At 55.5% G+C, this 16,716-nt stretch overlaps 1 protein-coding gene across 5 annotated transcripts in view; it reads right to left on the bottom strand.

Moving 5' to 3' along the window:
• Window positions 1–2,896: 2,896 nt before the first annotated feature.
• Window positions 2,897–16,716, bottom strand: part of CERK (ceramide kinase) — a 34,968-nt gene continuing 21,148 nt past the window's right edge. For all 5 annotated transcript variants that reach the window (XM_069491705.1, XM_069491704.1, XM_069491708.1 and 2 more), the window contains 9 exons: window positions 16,607–16,670; window positions 13,876–14,021; window positions 13,096–13,170; window positions 11,935–12,087; window positions 8,864–8,969; window positions 7,791–7,867; window positions 6,723–6,928; window positions 5,699–5,904; window positions 2,897–3,784 (listed from right to left, as the gene is read on the bottom strand). In XM_069491705.1, the coding sequence (XP_069347806.1) occupies window positions 3,712–3,784; window positions 5,699–5,904; window positions 6,723–6,928; window positions 7,791–7,867; window positions 8,864–8,969; window positions 11,935–12,087; window positions 13,096–13,170; window positions 13,876–14,021; window positions 16,607–16,670 (1,106 nt within the window). In that variant the 3' untranslated portion in view covers window positions 2,897–3,711. The remainder of the gene's footprint in view (window positions 3,785–5,698; window positions 5,905–6,722; window positions 6,929–7,790; window positions 7,868–8,863; window positions 8,970–11,934; window positions 12,088–13,095; window positions 13,171–13,875; window positions 14,022–16,606; window positions 16,671–16,716) is intronic.

Consider the following 16,716-nt stretch of genomic DNA (forward strand, 5'->3'; position numbering starts at 1 on the left):
CCATGGAGCCCCCCCAGCAGGAAGGGGGAGCTGCCTGCTCGACTGGGTGTGGCTGGAGCTGGTGGCACCTGGCGCTGATCGGCCACTCCCTAGGAGACAAGCCCTCCTACTCGATTTTGTACCGACTTCACAGCTGGTACAGGCGGGACACAGCTGGAATGTAAGACTGTAAAGAAGATACTCAACTGTTACTACTTGTAGAAGATACAACGATTACAGAAAACCATCCGAAGTTACAGGTAAATTATAACAGGAGGGTGAAAGTTGCCGGAACCAGAATGGAGTCATTTAGGTCAAACCCTAACGTCGGCGTCGGGAGGCCGGGAAGCAGCAGCCGTCACACACACAGGCCTGTAACAGGACCTGTCCCAAGCCAGTCCTGCGTGCAGACCTGCCGGCGACAGAACTTCTCCCAAGAACCTTCCTGAGAGTGTGGCATTCCAGATAAGCCGCTTGCAGGAGGGCGCTCACCTGTCTCCGCCAACGAGCGATGCCAGCGCCCCAGTGTGCTTCTGTGACCCACGAGCTGTCTCCACGCAGCTTACGGGGACTGCTCTTTGCCTTTGCAAGTGCCCCTGTGCCCTGACCCCGCACACGCCCGGGTCCCATCGCACGCAGCACGCACATCCCGACTGCAGTCCGCCTTCCAACCCCAAGTGAACTGTCTTTGGAGAACTTGTCTCTCTGTCGTCATTTCAGGTTGACAGGAGGCAAAGTTTCCAGACAGAATCTCACACGTGGAAAACAATTGCATTTCTATGCAAAACAATTTTTTTTAAAGCCTCAAAATATGAAGTTTTTAAGAATAAGCAAAACTAAAAGACTTATGGAAAGATTCTAAAATTGTTGAAAGACATTAATGAGGATCTATAAAATGGAAATAGCTGGAAAACTCATTTTCATGATGCAAATGTCTTCTCAAGACACGTGGAGTGGAAAAAGTTAGAGAGAACAAGACACAGCGTGTTCCCTTTGGCTCAAGTGCAGAAGCTTCAAAGCCAAGCAACGTGCTGCCGCCCGGCGTGACCATCGGGAAAGGCGGGTAACTCACGTTCCACAGGCCGTGACCTCCGGTGACGAGGCCGGGCAGATTTGGCGATGGGGGCACAGGAAGCTTTGGGGTGAAGTTCAGTTTCTTGGCATAGGTGCCAGCCACACTTTTGTTCATTTTATTCTTGTTCTTTTAATTGTGCACGTGTGTTCTCATTAAAAATATTCTGCTTTGAAAATAACGGGAATTTGTAAAGAAAAAAAGCCAAAACTCTGCCCCAGTAACTTTATTTTTGTCTTCTCAAACAGATCAGATAATGCTATTTTCTAATCTTGAAACCAGCAAGATTAGAAGGAAACTTCAGCCTCCCTCTCCCTCCGCATCTCCCAGTCGTGCCGGATCGTGCTCGGGGCTTGGCGAGCCGCCACCCAGAGGCAGGGGCCGCCGCGCTCTGGCGTCTTGGTTGGGATAATCGAGCGTCGGCGCCGGCGCGTGGCCGCTGCCCAGTTGTTTTGCGCCAGTGAGCCGCAAAGGAAGTTAAAACACAGACTAGCACTTCTAAGTGACCCCACCTTTTCACTGTCTAACCGTCACTTCCGATTTTTTTCCCCTTAAAACCCCAAAGTACAGGCATCGTGGCTGCTGCATCTAGAAGGCTTCACGGGTGTCAGAGCCGATCGCACGGGAATGTCTGAGCGGTCACTTCCCATCCAGTGCGCAGGTACCTGGGGGCTTTCAGGGGGTGTGAGACACTCACAGCGCACCCCAACAGCAGTCCCAAGGTTTGCCATTGAATGTCAGCAGTTGGGGGAAAGTGTCACCAGAGCCATCTGGGAACCGGCCGTGTGGGATGGCTGGGTTTCTTATTGAACATGAAACGCCTGGTCTTGGGCGAGGACCGTTTTTCCAAAACTGACAGCAGAGCGGTGGATCTTAGGGCGACTAGTGCATGGGAAACATTTGCCAGGGACAGTAAAGACTTTGAAGAGTCTTCTGGGGAAAACTTGTGCTAAATCTTTAGCACAATTCCAGAGGCCAAGGGAAGCCCACGGCCTCCTCAGCAGCCCCCCTCCCGGTCCCGCTCCCGGCACGACACCGGGCACCCCGGGCACTGCCGGCCGGGCACAGGCAGGCAGAGCTGCCGGCCTCACACCTTTGGTTTCTTCCCCACCAGGAACAAACATTGATAGAAACAGCCAGGTGTGTTTACTCTTTTTACCCTGATTCTTCATTCAACCGTCAATTATTAAACCATCTGCTTGCACAATGTTCTTTGATGACGTGGTCCGTTAGAAAAACCCCTGTTAAAGCTGCCCTTTTGCCTGCCCGAGCTGGGGCTGGATAAAACGAGGAGTTTCGTGTTACTTCAAAATATAAATCGGTGCAAGGGAATTCCTCAAATATATGCTGACTGCTAAACGCTAAAGCCACTAATGGGACCTGTGTCACACCCACGGACAGCATCACAGAGCAGTGTCTCCAGTTGTGCTCTTGTAACAGTCCAGTGTTCCCTGTCTGCAAATCAAAGCTTAAGCTGCATATTCTTGTATTTCAAATAAAACTAAGTTACACACATCGTATCCTAGTCAAAACAGAACTGCAGACACAGCCAGGGCGTAGCACAGCGCTGAGGGGCCCGGGTCCGAGGACTGTCGTCCGGGAGGAATCCCGTGGTCACAGGAGCCCGAGTGCTTCAGCCAAAAATGAAAGCTCATAGTTTAGACATAAAATACAAACAGTGAAGACACCACTTATACTCTTCTGGTTTAAAAGGACAAAATGTTCAATAAATATGTAGCGCCCACAATGAAGAACAGAACAGGACAAATCCGGACCACGTGTGTAGACGTCAGGGCCTGCACCCCAGGAATCCTGCTGGAACCCGCAACGACCCCGCCGCCGTTGCCAGCTTCTGCTGTGTCCCCCGTAAAGCCCAGCCGCGTCATGCACTGTGCGTCGCCAGAACACGTCGGCATTTTACGTTTTAAAACAGTAAAAAAAACCTCGCTGTGCTTCCCACATGCCTGTCTCCAGAGTTCCTGATCCGTCTGCCGAGCAGGCGCCGGGTCCTCGCTCCGGCCGCTTTGTCGCGGGAGCAGCTGGGTGGGGCCGGGTGCAAACTCTCGCATCTCATCTCGTGCCCGGCGCCCTCCCGCGCACCGCGAGGATTGCACTCCCGCAGCGTCACTGAAGCGGGACTGCGTCGCGTTGTCGTGGCCGGTACAGCAGTGTCCTAGCACAGAGTAAGACGAAGGCAAATGAAGGCAAAGAGAATCCGCCACTTCCCGGAACTTGGCCTCGCAGTCACGGAGTAAGTCTTGCCAAGTGGGTCGGAGAGACCCAGTGGCTACCTCGTGCCCAGATGTGTGACCTTCATGGAAGCACTCAGAACGTCCCTAAAAGTATGGCAACTGAGCCACTAATGGGCCATTTTTAAAACTACACTATTGACATTGTTGAAGTCTAAGAAGCCAAGGCCCCCAAATCAACAGGAAGAACTTGCTGAGGACGACTGTGAAAGGGAACCCACGGATGACACAACTTAAAATGCCAAGTATGCACACAGAATTGCTGACAAAGTATTTTTTCTAAAATCAAGATTTAACTATCAAAAATAAATTTCTAAATTTAAATGTATATATGAACATAATTGGTCTGTAGTAAATTTCTTAAATAACGTTCACACTCCCCAAGCACGAGGTATATGGTGTGAGGGCATCTCAGCTGTGTGGTCCTTGCTTGGGGTTCTCTTCGATTCCTCGTGCAAAGAGTCGAACCAGCTGGCAGTGGACCCTGCAGAGACAAACGGCCACAGTTAAGCCCTGCGTGCGTCCCCGTCACAGCTGGCCTCGGGCGCACACCTGGACCAGGGCGAGGTGCGGTGTCACCGCAGAGACCGACGTCCTAAAGGGAAGCTCCCAGACAGGCGGGAGATCCGAAGGCGCCTGCAGACCCGGTTCTGATTCCAATACCCGCCTCAGCCTCCCCCGTCAGCACTGCGCTCACAGGGCCCTGGGGGGAGCCGGTGCCGGGGGAGCGGGTCGGAGGTCCCGGGACCCCTGCCCAGGCCGGGCAGTCAGACTGGGCTCCGGGGTCGGTGCCATCTTCGCACACAGGACAGCCCCGGTCACTCCGCTTACCGACACGATCACAGTCTCCTCAGACACGTTTCAGTAATCAAAGCCCCATAATTGGGTGACATGCTGTTCAAAGTATAGTAATATTTATCAAGATATATAGGATGTATTTCAAGGATGTCTTTCCTAATTTTCAAAGTATTCTATTTAATAAATACATAAGCTGGTATTAATTTATAGGTTCCATTACCGGAACCTATAAAATGAGTCAATAGACGCCAGGTCCCTGAGCACACAGTGACTGGCCTGGTGGGTTTCCTGGGACCTTCTCATCCACCGTCATGGCCACCCTGAGTGGAAGAGCAGGGACCTGGGCCTGGGGAGACTGAAGTCCCCCTGCCACAACTTCAGCTTGGTCTGGACGCTGATGGGAGAAGCTCCCTGGAGCTGCACCCGGGATGTGGCTGGCAGGAGCCGGGAGCAGCGGCCTGTGCAGCACTTTGAGTGCGGTCACTCGAGACGTCGCCCGTCTCTGAGCACAGAGGACGCGGGGGCTGCCGCCCGTTTCCCTCAGCGTCCCCACACAGCCACACTCTGTTAAGTGATGTCCAGCTTGGTTTCCTTAAAGTAGACCACGGTCTTAAAGACATTTGCAAACAGTATAGATCCTTCTAGAATTTTACAGTTCTCCCCCCAATCTCATGTGATTTGCATACCCATATCTAATTCAATAGCCTTTTTAAAAAACAATTTGGTTTTTAATGTTGTAATAAAAACTGTTTTACTGTTGTTAACTTTCCATGGGGAAAGAATTTTCTTTGTACCCATATTCCATCTGGTTATGCCAGGCATTTAATTAAGTTATAGATTTCCAATACCGAATACAGTGGGCCCAATGGGTGTGGGGAGGCCACCCCTTCCCACACTCGACCTGGCTGGCTGGAGGGGTGGGCACCTGCCCCCAGGGAGGCCGTGAGCCTGGGCACTGGGCGCTTGGGCTCCGTCAGTGTGTCCCCAGGGGTGACACGCTCTGATTCTCAGCGTCAACCGAGCGAGCTTGGCGGACAGCGATTCTGAACCGCTCCACTCGGGCAGGAGGCGGCCGAGCAGCCCAGGCCCTCTGGGCTCCGGGGGAGCATCGGACCAGCCTCGAGGCTCTGCCTTCTCCCGTGTGCGTCCTTGCCTGGCCACGGTGACTCCCAGGTCCCCCAGGCTCCTGGCCTCTGCACACAGCTTCCCTCGGTGGCTCCTCCCCCCACCTCGGAATCGCCCCGCCCCCACCCCTCTGCGCTGAGCATGCGCACTCAGCATCGGCCTGGCCCCTACAGGCAGAACGTCCCCTGGTGGATTCGGTGGACCAAGGGCTCAGGTGGTTTCATTTGTCTGTCCTTTGAATTACTCCAGAGCAGAGAGAGCGCGCGCCGGGGCACGGGCCGCCAGCCTGGGTGTGGGGTGCGGGAAAGAAGAAAGCGCAGGGGCCGCCGCGCCTGCGGGGACTGATCTGCGGGCCCAACGCGGGCTCTCCACAATCAGGCAATGGCCTCCCGTGGGACAGCTCACAGGCGGAAGGACAAGCGCGTTTACGACGCGCTCACATCCCAGGTTATGGGGACGCCGCCGAGGCACGCACCTGACCTCGATGGCCGCGCTGTGCAGCAGCTCCCCGTCGCAGTTCCAGGAGCTGCCGGACGCCGGGCAGCAGCACGCGGGGTGCTCACTGCAGATCTGTCCGAAGCGCTTCTTCCCCTGCTCCAGGTCGCTGTCCTCGTCCTCCGCGTGCTTCGAAGTGAACTGGAACTTCTTGACACGATAAACTTCGACAAAACTGAAGTCGAACTGCCGAGAGAGACGGTGAAAGGGAAGACGAAGCTCTTAACCTCGTGTGGGGCGGCGGACCGCGCAGCGGCGAGGCCTCCCGCTCCTCCGCGCACTCGGCCCCTGCCCGGGACGCGGCCACTCCGGCGGGACCCGGGCTCCCCTGCTGATCTGACAGCGTGGCGATGGACGGAAACGGGCGCCTCCTTCCCGCACTTGTCAACATGACTCCTAACACTTCTACAAATCACAGCTCATCTATGATGATGAACACTTTTAAAGGAATTCTGCTAGTTCATTAGCAGTGATTTGTAGAATTGTCTATGTTCTTTTAACAAGCACTACGTAAAAAGCCACATAAAAATAGGATTGGGCCAAACCTTAAATACAATTTTTACTAAAATTAGAGACCGTGACCAAAGTCTCAGTTCTTCTAACGTCCACTGTCAGACCCGGGTCTCCCTGCGGAGCTGCAGAAGCTTTGGCTGAGGGTCTGCTAGGCCCCTTTCTGGGAGCCTGAAGATTTTATTTTAGGTGACCTGTAAGGGCAACAAAAATCCTTACCTGATCCCTTTGTTCTGTTTTTAAATGGGAAGAGAAACAACAGACAGGAAGTCGTATATAAGCATTCATGCCTCTTAGTTTCTGTGCTCAAAGATTTATATTTTTAAATGAAATTTTACAAGGAATAATTGGGAGTGTAAAAGTGGCAAAATGCAAACAAAAAAGTATGTCCTTCCTTCCTGTCAATTAAATGTTCCTGTAATGTATAAATCGGGGTTTGCCTAAAAATAAATCCCTGGCGGACTCGGATCATGTGCACACGGCGTTCCACCCACCTGATCGCACTGGTTGGTGTGCCGGACGAGGAACCTCAGAAAATTGAACCTGGAGCACTTCCGGATGAGGATGAGGTCGGAAGACCCGTCTCCCAAGTGGGCAGCCGGCGAGAGGCCCCTGGGGCTCCGGCGACAAGCACAGGACATGTTTGTGGCGTTGATGGCCAGAAACTTCCCGCAGATGACCTGCCACTCTTCCACCTCCTCTGCAGCAGAGAGAACCGTGTGGGCACCACGAGTAAGCGGGGTGCAGGGATGGGCACCCCACAGCGAGACGGGGGTGCCTGCACTCCCTCTGATGTGGACGCGCCTGCTTGCACTTTGGCCAGACGTTTCATACAAGCTCTTCGTTCAAGCGACTCTCTGGCATTAACACGAAAACCCCACTGCGTGACCGTCCACTCGCCTTAGGAGGTGGCACATTGACTGCGGGACCCAAAGAGTCCCTTCCCGAGAGGCAGAGCTGTTTTCACTGCTCCTCGTGGGGTGACTTTGGGACAGTGATTTAGAACAAAGGTCAGCAAAGTACGGCCGTGGGCTCGATCCAGCCGTCTGCTTTGCACGGACTCCCATTTTTAAATAGTAGGAAAAAATCAGAAGAGTAATATTTTGTGATATGTGAAAATTATAAGAAACACAAATTTCAGTGTCCATTAATAAAGTGTATTGGCAGACGGCCGCGCCCACTCATTGACACGCTGTCTGTGGCTGCGTTTGCCACGACGCAGGCTCACGCAGGGGTGACAACCCGAGCTGCCCACACCAGGCCCTCAGCAGGGCATTGCTGACCCCGCGCTCTAGAGCTCGAGGGGACGGGAGCCCTGGCCTGGCTCACGGAAGCAATTCAGAGGAAGACGGCAGTGGGCCTGTTCACAAAACCTGCTGTTCCCCAAATCTGGTCAACGGCAGTGACTTGTTGCCGCCGGGAGCTAAGGAGAACCCGGACGCGGAGTGCGACAGGGGAAGAGAAAAGGCAGAGCTGTGCAGTGAGGGGGTGACGTGCTGGGAGACCCCAAAACTAAGATTCTAACACACAGTCCCGGCACCAAGTCTGTTTCGCGGAATTACCAGCGTTCTCCAAGCCGTAGAGAGCCTTCTTCTGCTCCTCCTGCAGCTGCTGCCGGCTCTGCCTGCAGACAAAGCACCTGAAAGACAAGAGCGGCGTCACCTGTCCTTTAACACGGACATTCAGCAACGCGCTGCACGTGCTCAGCGCAGACACAAGTAATTAAACTCTGTTCGTATCATAAAAAGTTCAATTTCAGAGGCTTAACTAAAAATATTTCTTTTGCATACTAATTTGAGTTCTCAAAATTAGATTTACTTATAAAATGTAACATATCAACATGTCCTTCTCTAAAATGTGTAAACATTATAAAAAGTGTAATATGAGGACATTTGAGTTACACCTAGAGCTGGTTTTTGCCTGGCCCTGTCACCAGTGTAGCGGAAAGTGATTAAGGTACAAATTCATGAATGGATGGATCCCTGGGGTGACGGGTAATTTACTTTCAGACAACAAATGACAAAATGGTTATTTGTTGCAGTCAATAATAAGCAAACAAATAACTCAGAGCAGTTAGCTCAGAACTCAGCCACGAGTCTAGAATATACTTGTGTCTCGGGTGCCACTAGGCCCACACACTGTCAGAAAGGACAGGGTTCACACTGGCAAAACTCGTGCATCACTGATTGCGTTTAGCCACGCGACGCCTGCCACAGCGCCTGCCACAGCGCCTGCCACAGCGCCTGCCACAGCGCCTGCCACCGCGTGCTCTCACTTCCCCGTCTCAAACGCTTCAATTACAAAAGCGCAGGACCTGGAGGGGGGAAGCTCCTAGGCCTGGGGCAGGTCAGAAGGACAAAGCGAGCGTCCCGTCCGTCGCAAAGCCACACCCGTCTCCCCGTCTCCGTGTCCCGAGACCAAGGCAGAGCAGGGACGAGCTGCTCGTTAGGGAGACTCCACCGTCACCAGGAGGCCACACGGCCTGGGACGACTGACGCTCAGATTTATGAAGGTTCTGTCTCCAGCTGGCAGACGGTGCCGCACGCGCTGTGCAGCGTGAGGGACGCTCTGGGTTAAGGGGAACTGCTGTATTTCCCGTCACTTGCAATCGAAACACACGTAGAAATGCACTTACCCTGCTCGGCAGGGCTTCCTGTCCCTCGGAGATCCCACCGTGTGCTGTGCAGGCAGGAAAGACACCGTCCCTTCGTAGCAGTGATGGGAGAGAAAGGTCTTTATACCTGGGAACAGAGTTCGGCAAAGAAAAAACACCCACAATCATCACTTGGTCACAGTACGTGACGATTAGTTTCAGAAGCACCAGTGAGAGCAGCTCTGGCTGCGTGTCGTGGGAGGGAAGGCTCGGGGACCGTGACAGCCACTGAAGGGCTCGGGGACCGTGACAGCCACTGAAGGGCGCAGAGACCGTGACAGCCACTGAAGGGTCCAGAGACCGTGACAGCCACTGAAGGGCGCGGAGACCGTGACAGCCACTGAAGGGCAGCTTGGGGCCTCTGCCCTCCCCTGGCCACAGCGCCTGCCCCTCCGAGACCAGTGGTGACGGGAGCAGTCAGGGATTTGCTGTGCTGGGTCGCTGCCACCTTCACCACTGGCAGAGCACAAGTCCTGGCCATCAGGGAGCCTGTGTGGCCTCCATGTGGCCTGGGTGCACCAGTGGCCCAGGGTCATCACCTCCACCCTTGGAGACAGCCAGCGATGTCCCACCTCCGCCAGGGTCACCCACGACAACCGTGGCACCCTGGGAGAGCTCACGACAAGGGCCAGGGCAGCACTGCCACCCAGAGACGGTGGAGGCCCCGCATGTGTCCTCCATGGTGCCGCCTGTGTGCCCAGCACACCGGGGCTGGGCAAAGCCACCCTGTGCTGGCCTGGCGTGAGCCTGGCTGGCTGGCTGGCTGGGCAATGGCACAGAGTGGGACAGCAGGGAGAGGGCCTGGGGCCACACAGGGAACCAGGCTGTGTCCTGTGAGTCTTAGGGGGATGACACTCTTCCGTGTCCGACGCTGGTGCCGAGTGGCAGTGGCGGCCTGCGGGGAGCCTGCCCACACCTCATCCCACACACAGAAGCTCCATCCTCGACACGCAGCCTCATCTGCAGGTGCAGAGCACTCAGCCAGGTGTGCACAGCCCACGGAGGGAGCCCCGACAGGAGGCCCAGCTGCCCCAGACCTCAGTGCCTGGCCGCCCCCACCAGCCCCCTCCCCTCGTCTAGCACCTGGCACGGGCCGGGCCCAGAATGTGCTCAGTAAACACCTGGTACGTGGACGGGCAGCTTCCACGCAGCCCTCCTGGCGTCCACCCTCCTCCTGCCCTGCAGGCTGCACCACGCTCCAGGCGGGACGCTCCTCCCCTGGGGGTCTCACGAGGACACCCAGTGTCCTGGGCCCTGGGGAGAGGCCGCCCTGGGTCCTCGCTCAGTGCAGGGGGCTCGTCAGCCTCCCACAGGCTGCGGGAAGAACAGCTGCCTCCTCCCCTAGAGGTGGCCTCCAGGGGGGCCCTCATCAGCCGCCAAGGCCCCCGCTGCTGCCCAATGCCAGACAGGGCCCTGCCACCGGATGGCCTGCTGGCACCCCAAGCTCCACGTGTCTAGTGCAGAGTGGCCCGTGCGCACCTCGTTCTCCTTCCCGAACGCTGTGCTCTGCCCAGAACGACGGGACACTTTCCACCCACAGCAACCAAGCCAAGCCACATGCTGGGGCCAGGGTGAAGCCCAGGAAACCACTCCTGCCTCGGGGCTCCTGTCCTGGGAGGGACAGAGCTGCAGCAGCCACGCACAGGTCCCCGGGCCCAGGGGCTGAGGGCGGGCCAGCGGCGGGGCCACACCTGGCCCCACGGGTGATCAGGAAATGGCTCAAATTAACCATCATGCTAAACCCCTGGGGCTTTTCTGAGTTTCTCAGTTTCTCCTTTCCTTAAGTAAGGTTTGGGCAAATATCTGACCGGCATTTCTTACGTCTTAATTTTGAAACCATACTATAGTTTTTAATTTAGTTAGATCTTTTCAGGCTATGTAAAGTTTAGCAAGTTGCTAACCCTTTCTCTCATAAGAAAAGGGTTAGATTCTAGTATTTGGAATTATTCATTTTGATTTAACACAGATTTACCCAGAGCAAACAGGGAAGGGCGGGGACCAGGCAAATGACATTCACCAAGCAGAGCGAGGACGTCCACCTGGACGGCAGGAACGTCAAACCGGAAATGCTACGGCCGTCCGGGTTCTGCTTTCTCTGCACTGAGAGGCTGACGAGCTGACGCTGCACCCTCCCCCTCAGATGTGCCGGCTGTAGCTTCTCCGCATAACCTGGGGCCGACTTGCCTCCAGCTCTGTGACCACGTGACAGGAGCACCACAGCCTGTCCCCTGCCCCACTGGCATGCCCAGACCCACCCCGGACCCACCCCGCTGGGGGTTCCGGGGGCGAGCCCCCCCCCCACAGTCTGAGGCTCGAGGAACTGTGCCGCCTCCTCGTGCCTGTCTTCTCAGCCGGCAGCAGGGCGGGAGCACCTGCTGGGTGACATGAGTGCCCTGGCATTCGCCGCACTCGCCCTGGCCCAGGCCTCGGGGAGGCAGGACCTTGCCCGTCCTGTTCTCAGAGATGCCCCTGGCGTGCGGAGCGCGGCCCGGCGCAGAGCAGGTGACCCACAGGTGGACAGGTGTGTGTGGGATGAGCAATGGCTACTGCGTAGACGCCACACAGCAGAGCATTTGCAGAATGAAACAAAGGACGTTTGTGCCTGGAGCACCGGGCGGCTCCAGCTCGGCACCTGCGGCTGAATTTCTCCACAGTGCAAGTTCTTGCCATTCTGACTAATATGTGCAGAGCGATTATGAAACTAACTTTTCCAGATTAAAATTTCCACTTGAACCATCAAAGATGGCTGGCCACCATGCACCTAACAGACGTGAACACTCGTTGCCTGATTTCCCGGGGTTTCCGTCAGTCGATGTCCCCGAGCCGTGCTGTCACCGGAGTCCACCACACATGCCTGTGCTGGGGCCCAGGAAGCAGCACCTGGATCGCAGCCCGGGTTCCAGTCCAGCCCTCCCCACGCCCGGCCGCGGGAGACCAGGCAGGGCCCGGGGTTCCCCGTCTGTGAATGGGGGCCCCACCCCGACACCGCTCTGGCCGCATCACACGGGGCCCGTGGAGGGGCCAGCGTCTGCCCTGCCCTCGCCCCAAGTCACCTGAAAAGTCGTATCTGACGAGACCCATCCACCGCTTTTTCTCGCTGTCTCTGATAATGTCCCCATAGAAGCCGTAGCCCAGCAGGGACACCGAGTAGCGCAGCAGCGTGCCGTGGTGGTGCACGGAGGACACGTCCATGGCCAGCGAGTCCCCTGTGGGGAGAAGCCCCTGTGAGGAGACCCCAACCCCGACTGGGCTCCCGTCCCCGTCCCCAGGCCTGGCAGACAGGGGAGTCGCTTGGTTCAAAGGACACGGACAGGACATACTCAGTGCCGTGACCCTTGCTCTTGCGGGTGCTGGGACCCATGTTTCTGATTCAAATGGCAGAATTTGACTCAAATTCCCAAAAGCAGGCTTGGGAAGCTCTTCTTTGGAGACAGAACAAGATGTGTCCATGGGGGTCGTGAAATGTCACCAATTGAGGGGAAGGAGGATTCATGAATGAAGAAAAGGTCGTAAGTGGCTGTTTTTAAACATGCAATCTTTGTGACATCAGGAAAGACACAGTCACCCTGTAAACTGGGACAAGGAATGGGTTGCTCAGCATTTGTCATACAGGTGGTGGACAAGCTCTGGGCCCCTCTTCCCCTTCCGACCCAGGCTGGGAGCAGGCACCTGCGGTGTCGCCAGCCCCTGGGGCACCTCAGGAGGAGCGGAGAGTCGACCGCAGTCCCCCAGGCACAGCCTAGACCTCACAGGCGCCGGGGCAGGGGACACGGGCAGCTTCCTGCCCTCAGGTACAGCGGGCCTCAGGGGCCAGTGAGGACGTAAAGGTGAAGTGAGCGAGACTATTGCAGAAGTGATGGATTCCGTGCAGAAAATAACTCGGAACGTAGGACCGAGCATGCCCCTGGGGGCCGGGGCCTGGGAAGCCCGTGCTGACCAGGTGGCCTCGGCGGGGGCTCCGAGGGAAGACCCGAGGTGGCGTGCGAGCCCTGGGACAGAGCGCAGTGTGCGTTCCAGGACAGACAGGCAGCTGGCCAGAGCTCGGACCAGAGTGGGAGGCCCAGCCAGTCACCGCAGAGTTCTGGGCAGGGGTGTGGCGAGAGGGGCTTACAGATTTAAAAGACCCCTCTGATGAGATGGGGGGTGGGCGAGGGGGGCTGCCTGGGGCCCCCTGGGAGTCTCTGTGACGTGCAGGGGCCAAGGAAGGGACTCACCGACCACGATGTGCAAAGCCGACGTTTCTGCGTCGTTGGTGCCCACCGTGGAGTAGCACACACAGTCCGTCGACCCTGCATGGGGAAAAACAAAGTCCTGAATATTGTTATAACGGTTCGGAACTGCAGCAGGGCTTCCAGCTGAGCGGGGGCACCCCGTCCCTTTTCTTCTGTGGCCCTGGAGTAAACAGAAGGAATAAGTGGAATTTACCTACAAAATGCATCTGGAAAATATTAAGATGGATTCAACAAAATAGTCAAGATTGATCTGCAGTAACATCAGGCAGCCCTTACAGAGCCGCCCGCGACACGCCTGCTCACACCAGGGCTGCTCCTGCGCCCGTCGGCGAGAGGAGCCCCGAGAAGCCTCTGCTGCCATGGCGGTGGCTTCCCGCGCTGCCACGGGACAGCGGCACCTCACGGCCAGAGGAAGGCAGCCTCCCATGCCCACCCGCAGGTCAGGTCTTTGGGAGCCGGGCAGCGCCCCTCAGCGCTGGCTCTGTGCCTTCCACGAAGGGGGCCCTCTGCGGAGCAGGACAAGCAGCCCCCCAAGTGCTCATTTCATTGCTCATAAACTACCCCTCATAAGTGTGCAATAGTTGTAAACTGTGATAAAAATCACAGTTTAAGGAAAAATCAAGAATGCTATTCCCGCAAAGCGGCCCTAATGGAAGGAATCTGTGCCGATTAAGCGAGGACATCAGATCATCAACTGTCCCTGGTGGCCGCTCACAGAGCTACTCCCGGGACAGAGCAGAGCGCGGCCGCCGGGCTGCGTACCCGCGGGGATGATGCCGATGCGGAGGCTGCTGGGCACCAGCGCGGCCCTCGGGTGGTTCTGGTCCACGCCCGCGCTCCTCTGCGCTCTCCCCACCAGGCCGTGCAGCACCTCGCTGAACATGCCGTCGCCGCCGACACACACGACGCTGCGGGGAGGAACACGGGGTCGTTAGGGTCATTCCAGTGCGGGGCCCCGAACACAGCAGGCCTGAGGCTTCGGCTTCGGAAGGGGCAGCCGGCAAGCGTGGCCCTGGGCAGGTGTCAGGGAACTTGGCTTTTGCAACCTGCCCTCAGTGATCAGGCTGTGCCTCTGTGCCCGTCTGCCCGACTGCTTGTGCAAACAGTGTGACCGGCGGCAAACTCCGGCTTTCCTGCTGGGAGTCTGGCATTTTGGTGGCTGCCAGGCACAGAACCCCACAGGACAGGCCCCCAACCAAAAGCCTAAACCCTGGGCCTCGAGACTCAAGCTTGCAGGGCGGAAGCCCCAGACCTGGGTGGCTGCATGTGCTGCAGGACACGGGTGTACCCTGCATGACCCCGCAGGGGGGCAGAGGGCACAGGAGGCCTGTCCACGGGCGTCCTTCTCCGTTACTGCCCTGGCCGTGTCATGGGAATAAAGCTTAGCCGAGGGACAACTACACACTCCTGCAGCAAATCACCAGCTGTGTGGCTGGTCTTGGGGACCCAGAAAACAGGAGCAGAGGGGACGGAACACATGCTGGAGGAAATGGGTTCACGAGAAAAGGTAGGGAGAGGAAGTGGCGAAAGGGACTGTGGCTGAAAGGTGGCAGTGGGGTACTGCGTCACACAGCGGGGCAAAGGACAGGTCTCAAGCTCACTGGACAACCTCATGGCCTATGGTGACTCGAGAGCTCCATCACCAGGGAGGTGGCACGCTCGGCACCGCTGGGAGGGGAGGCAGGGTGGGCCGGGGTGGCAAGAGAGGACGGCAGAAGGGCGGTCCATGGCGGGGCAGCACAGGGGGCCCCTTCAAGTCTGAGCGGGAGCAGTCAGAGGGCCTGGCTGTCCCCAGTGGGTCCAGCTGCCCACAGGCCGCCTCGTGGGGCACATGCTTTAAAGCACAGCTCCTGTGAGCAGGCCCCGGCCGCCTCCCCTCCATAACCCGCACGCCTTCCCCACCTGGGCTGTGGTTTCGACGACAGGGGCCACGGCTCAGGCACCTTAGAATGCTCAGCACGACACCTGCCACCCTGAGGGGGACTCTCAGTTAAACGTTCACGCGTTACTCAGACAAATGACCGAGCCGCAGAAGGAACGGCCCTCGCTGCCAGGCCTCCCGGCTCCCCATGGGCACGCGCGGGAAGCCGTGTGCTCAGGAGGCTGGGTGAGGTCATGGAACCGGGCCCGGCTCCGTCCCTGGCGGGAAGTGGAGATGCTGCTATTTTCCTGACCAGGCTGCTGTCGGGGGGTGTTGGAGGCGAAGTGCGTGGAGGGGCACCTCCGGCCCCAGAGCTCCTGACCGCCCCACACTCGGGAGAAGGGAGGAGGGTTCTTCTCCCTGCCAGCCTAGGGGACAGGGGCCGGTTTCACTTCCCTTTCTAACCTCAGCACCGACACAGGGGTGGGGCTTGGCAGACACTCAGCAGTGTTTGCGGAATGAATATGGATTTCGAGAAATGTTCACACTGTAATTTATAACACATGCTCACAAAACTCCAGATGGAACAGAGAGAAGAAAACAAAATGCGATCGACTACAGGGGAATAAACTCAAGAGCAAGAATGACTTACTAATCTGAGCGCATGAGTTTGAAAACTTCTACTGGTCCAAAAAATGTCAGAGGCAAAATTAAAAGACCATTTCAAAACTAGGACAAATATTTTTAAAAAATCTAACAATACATATGAATTGCCTATTATTTGTTGGATAAAAGAACAAAAGACTAAAATTATGGCCAACAGAAGAAAATAGGCCAAAGACATAAAAATCAATTCAAAGAAGAAAACCAGTTTGCCAATACACATACTGCTTAAAAGATGAAAGACTTTTACATGTCAAATTAGCAGAGAATCTGTATAGTGATAATACAAATACACAGACCTGGACTGTGGATAATACGCTACAAGAAAGAGTGTAAATTAATGGAATCTTTTCAGAAAGCAACGTGGCAGTACGTAGCAGAAATGTTAAAATGCTAATCACCTGTGACCAATTAATTTCATTTCTACGAATTTACTTTCAAAAAAGTGTAGATGTGTCAGAGGGATTTATATACAAGAATGTTAGTTTATCGTAAGAGCAAAAATTGGAAAGAACCTAACCATCTATTAATGAGAAACTAGTTAAATAAGTTATGGTATATTCATATACTAAAACATGATATAGGTATTAAAAATAATATTTTGGGGGAATCTTTAATGACATGGGAAACTGCTCACAGAATCCCAAACTGTAAAAATGGCATCACCCCAACTTTACTTGACAATGCGCTTGACTGATTTATTTCTCCATCTACACAGAGCTCTGCAAACATGTCTTGGAAAGACTCTGCAGGAAACAGAACCTTCAAACGATGGTTCTCGCCCAGCAGGGGAGGAATGTGGAACTCTGCACTTTTCTGCCTTTTCTTGACTTTCTACAAGAAGCATGTTTACTTTTATAATTAGGAAAAAAAATTAAGGAACAGGAGCTAAAAAGAAAAATCTGAGCGAGAGGGGTAAGGCCTGATTAGAATTGACTTTACTAATGAAGATTAAAGCAGCCTACTCACCCGTCATACTTGTCTATGTTAATCTCATACAAAGTCTCCTTGGCTTGATTAGCACGTTCCGTAACTGCAGGGAAAAACATTACATCACACAGTTTATATTCACATCTGTG

Source organism: Eulemur rufifrons, chromosome 16, assembly GCF_041146395.1.
Source record: "Eulemur rufifrons isolate Redbay chromosome 16, OSU_ERuf_1, whole genome shotgun sequence".
NCBI lineage: Eukaryota > Metazoa > Chordata > Mammalia > Primates > Lemuridae > Eulemur > Eulemur rufifrons.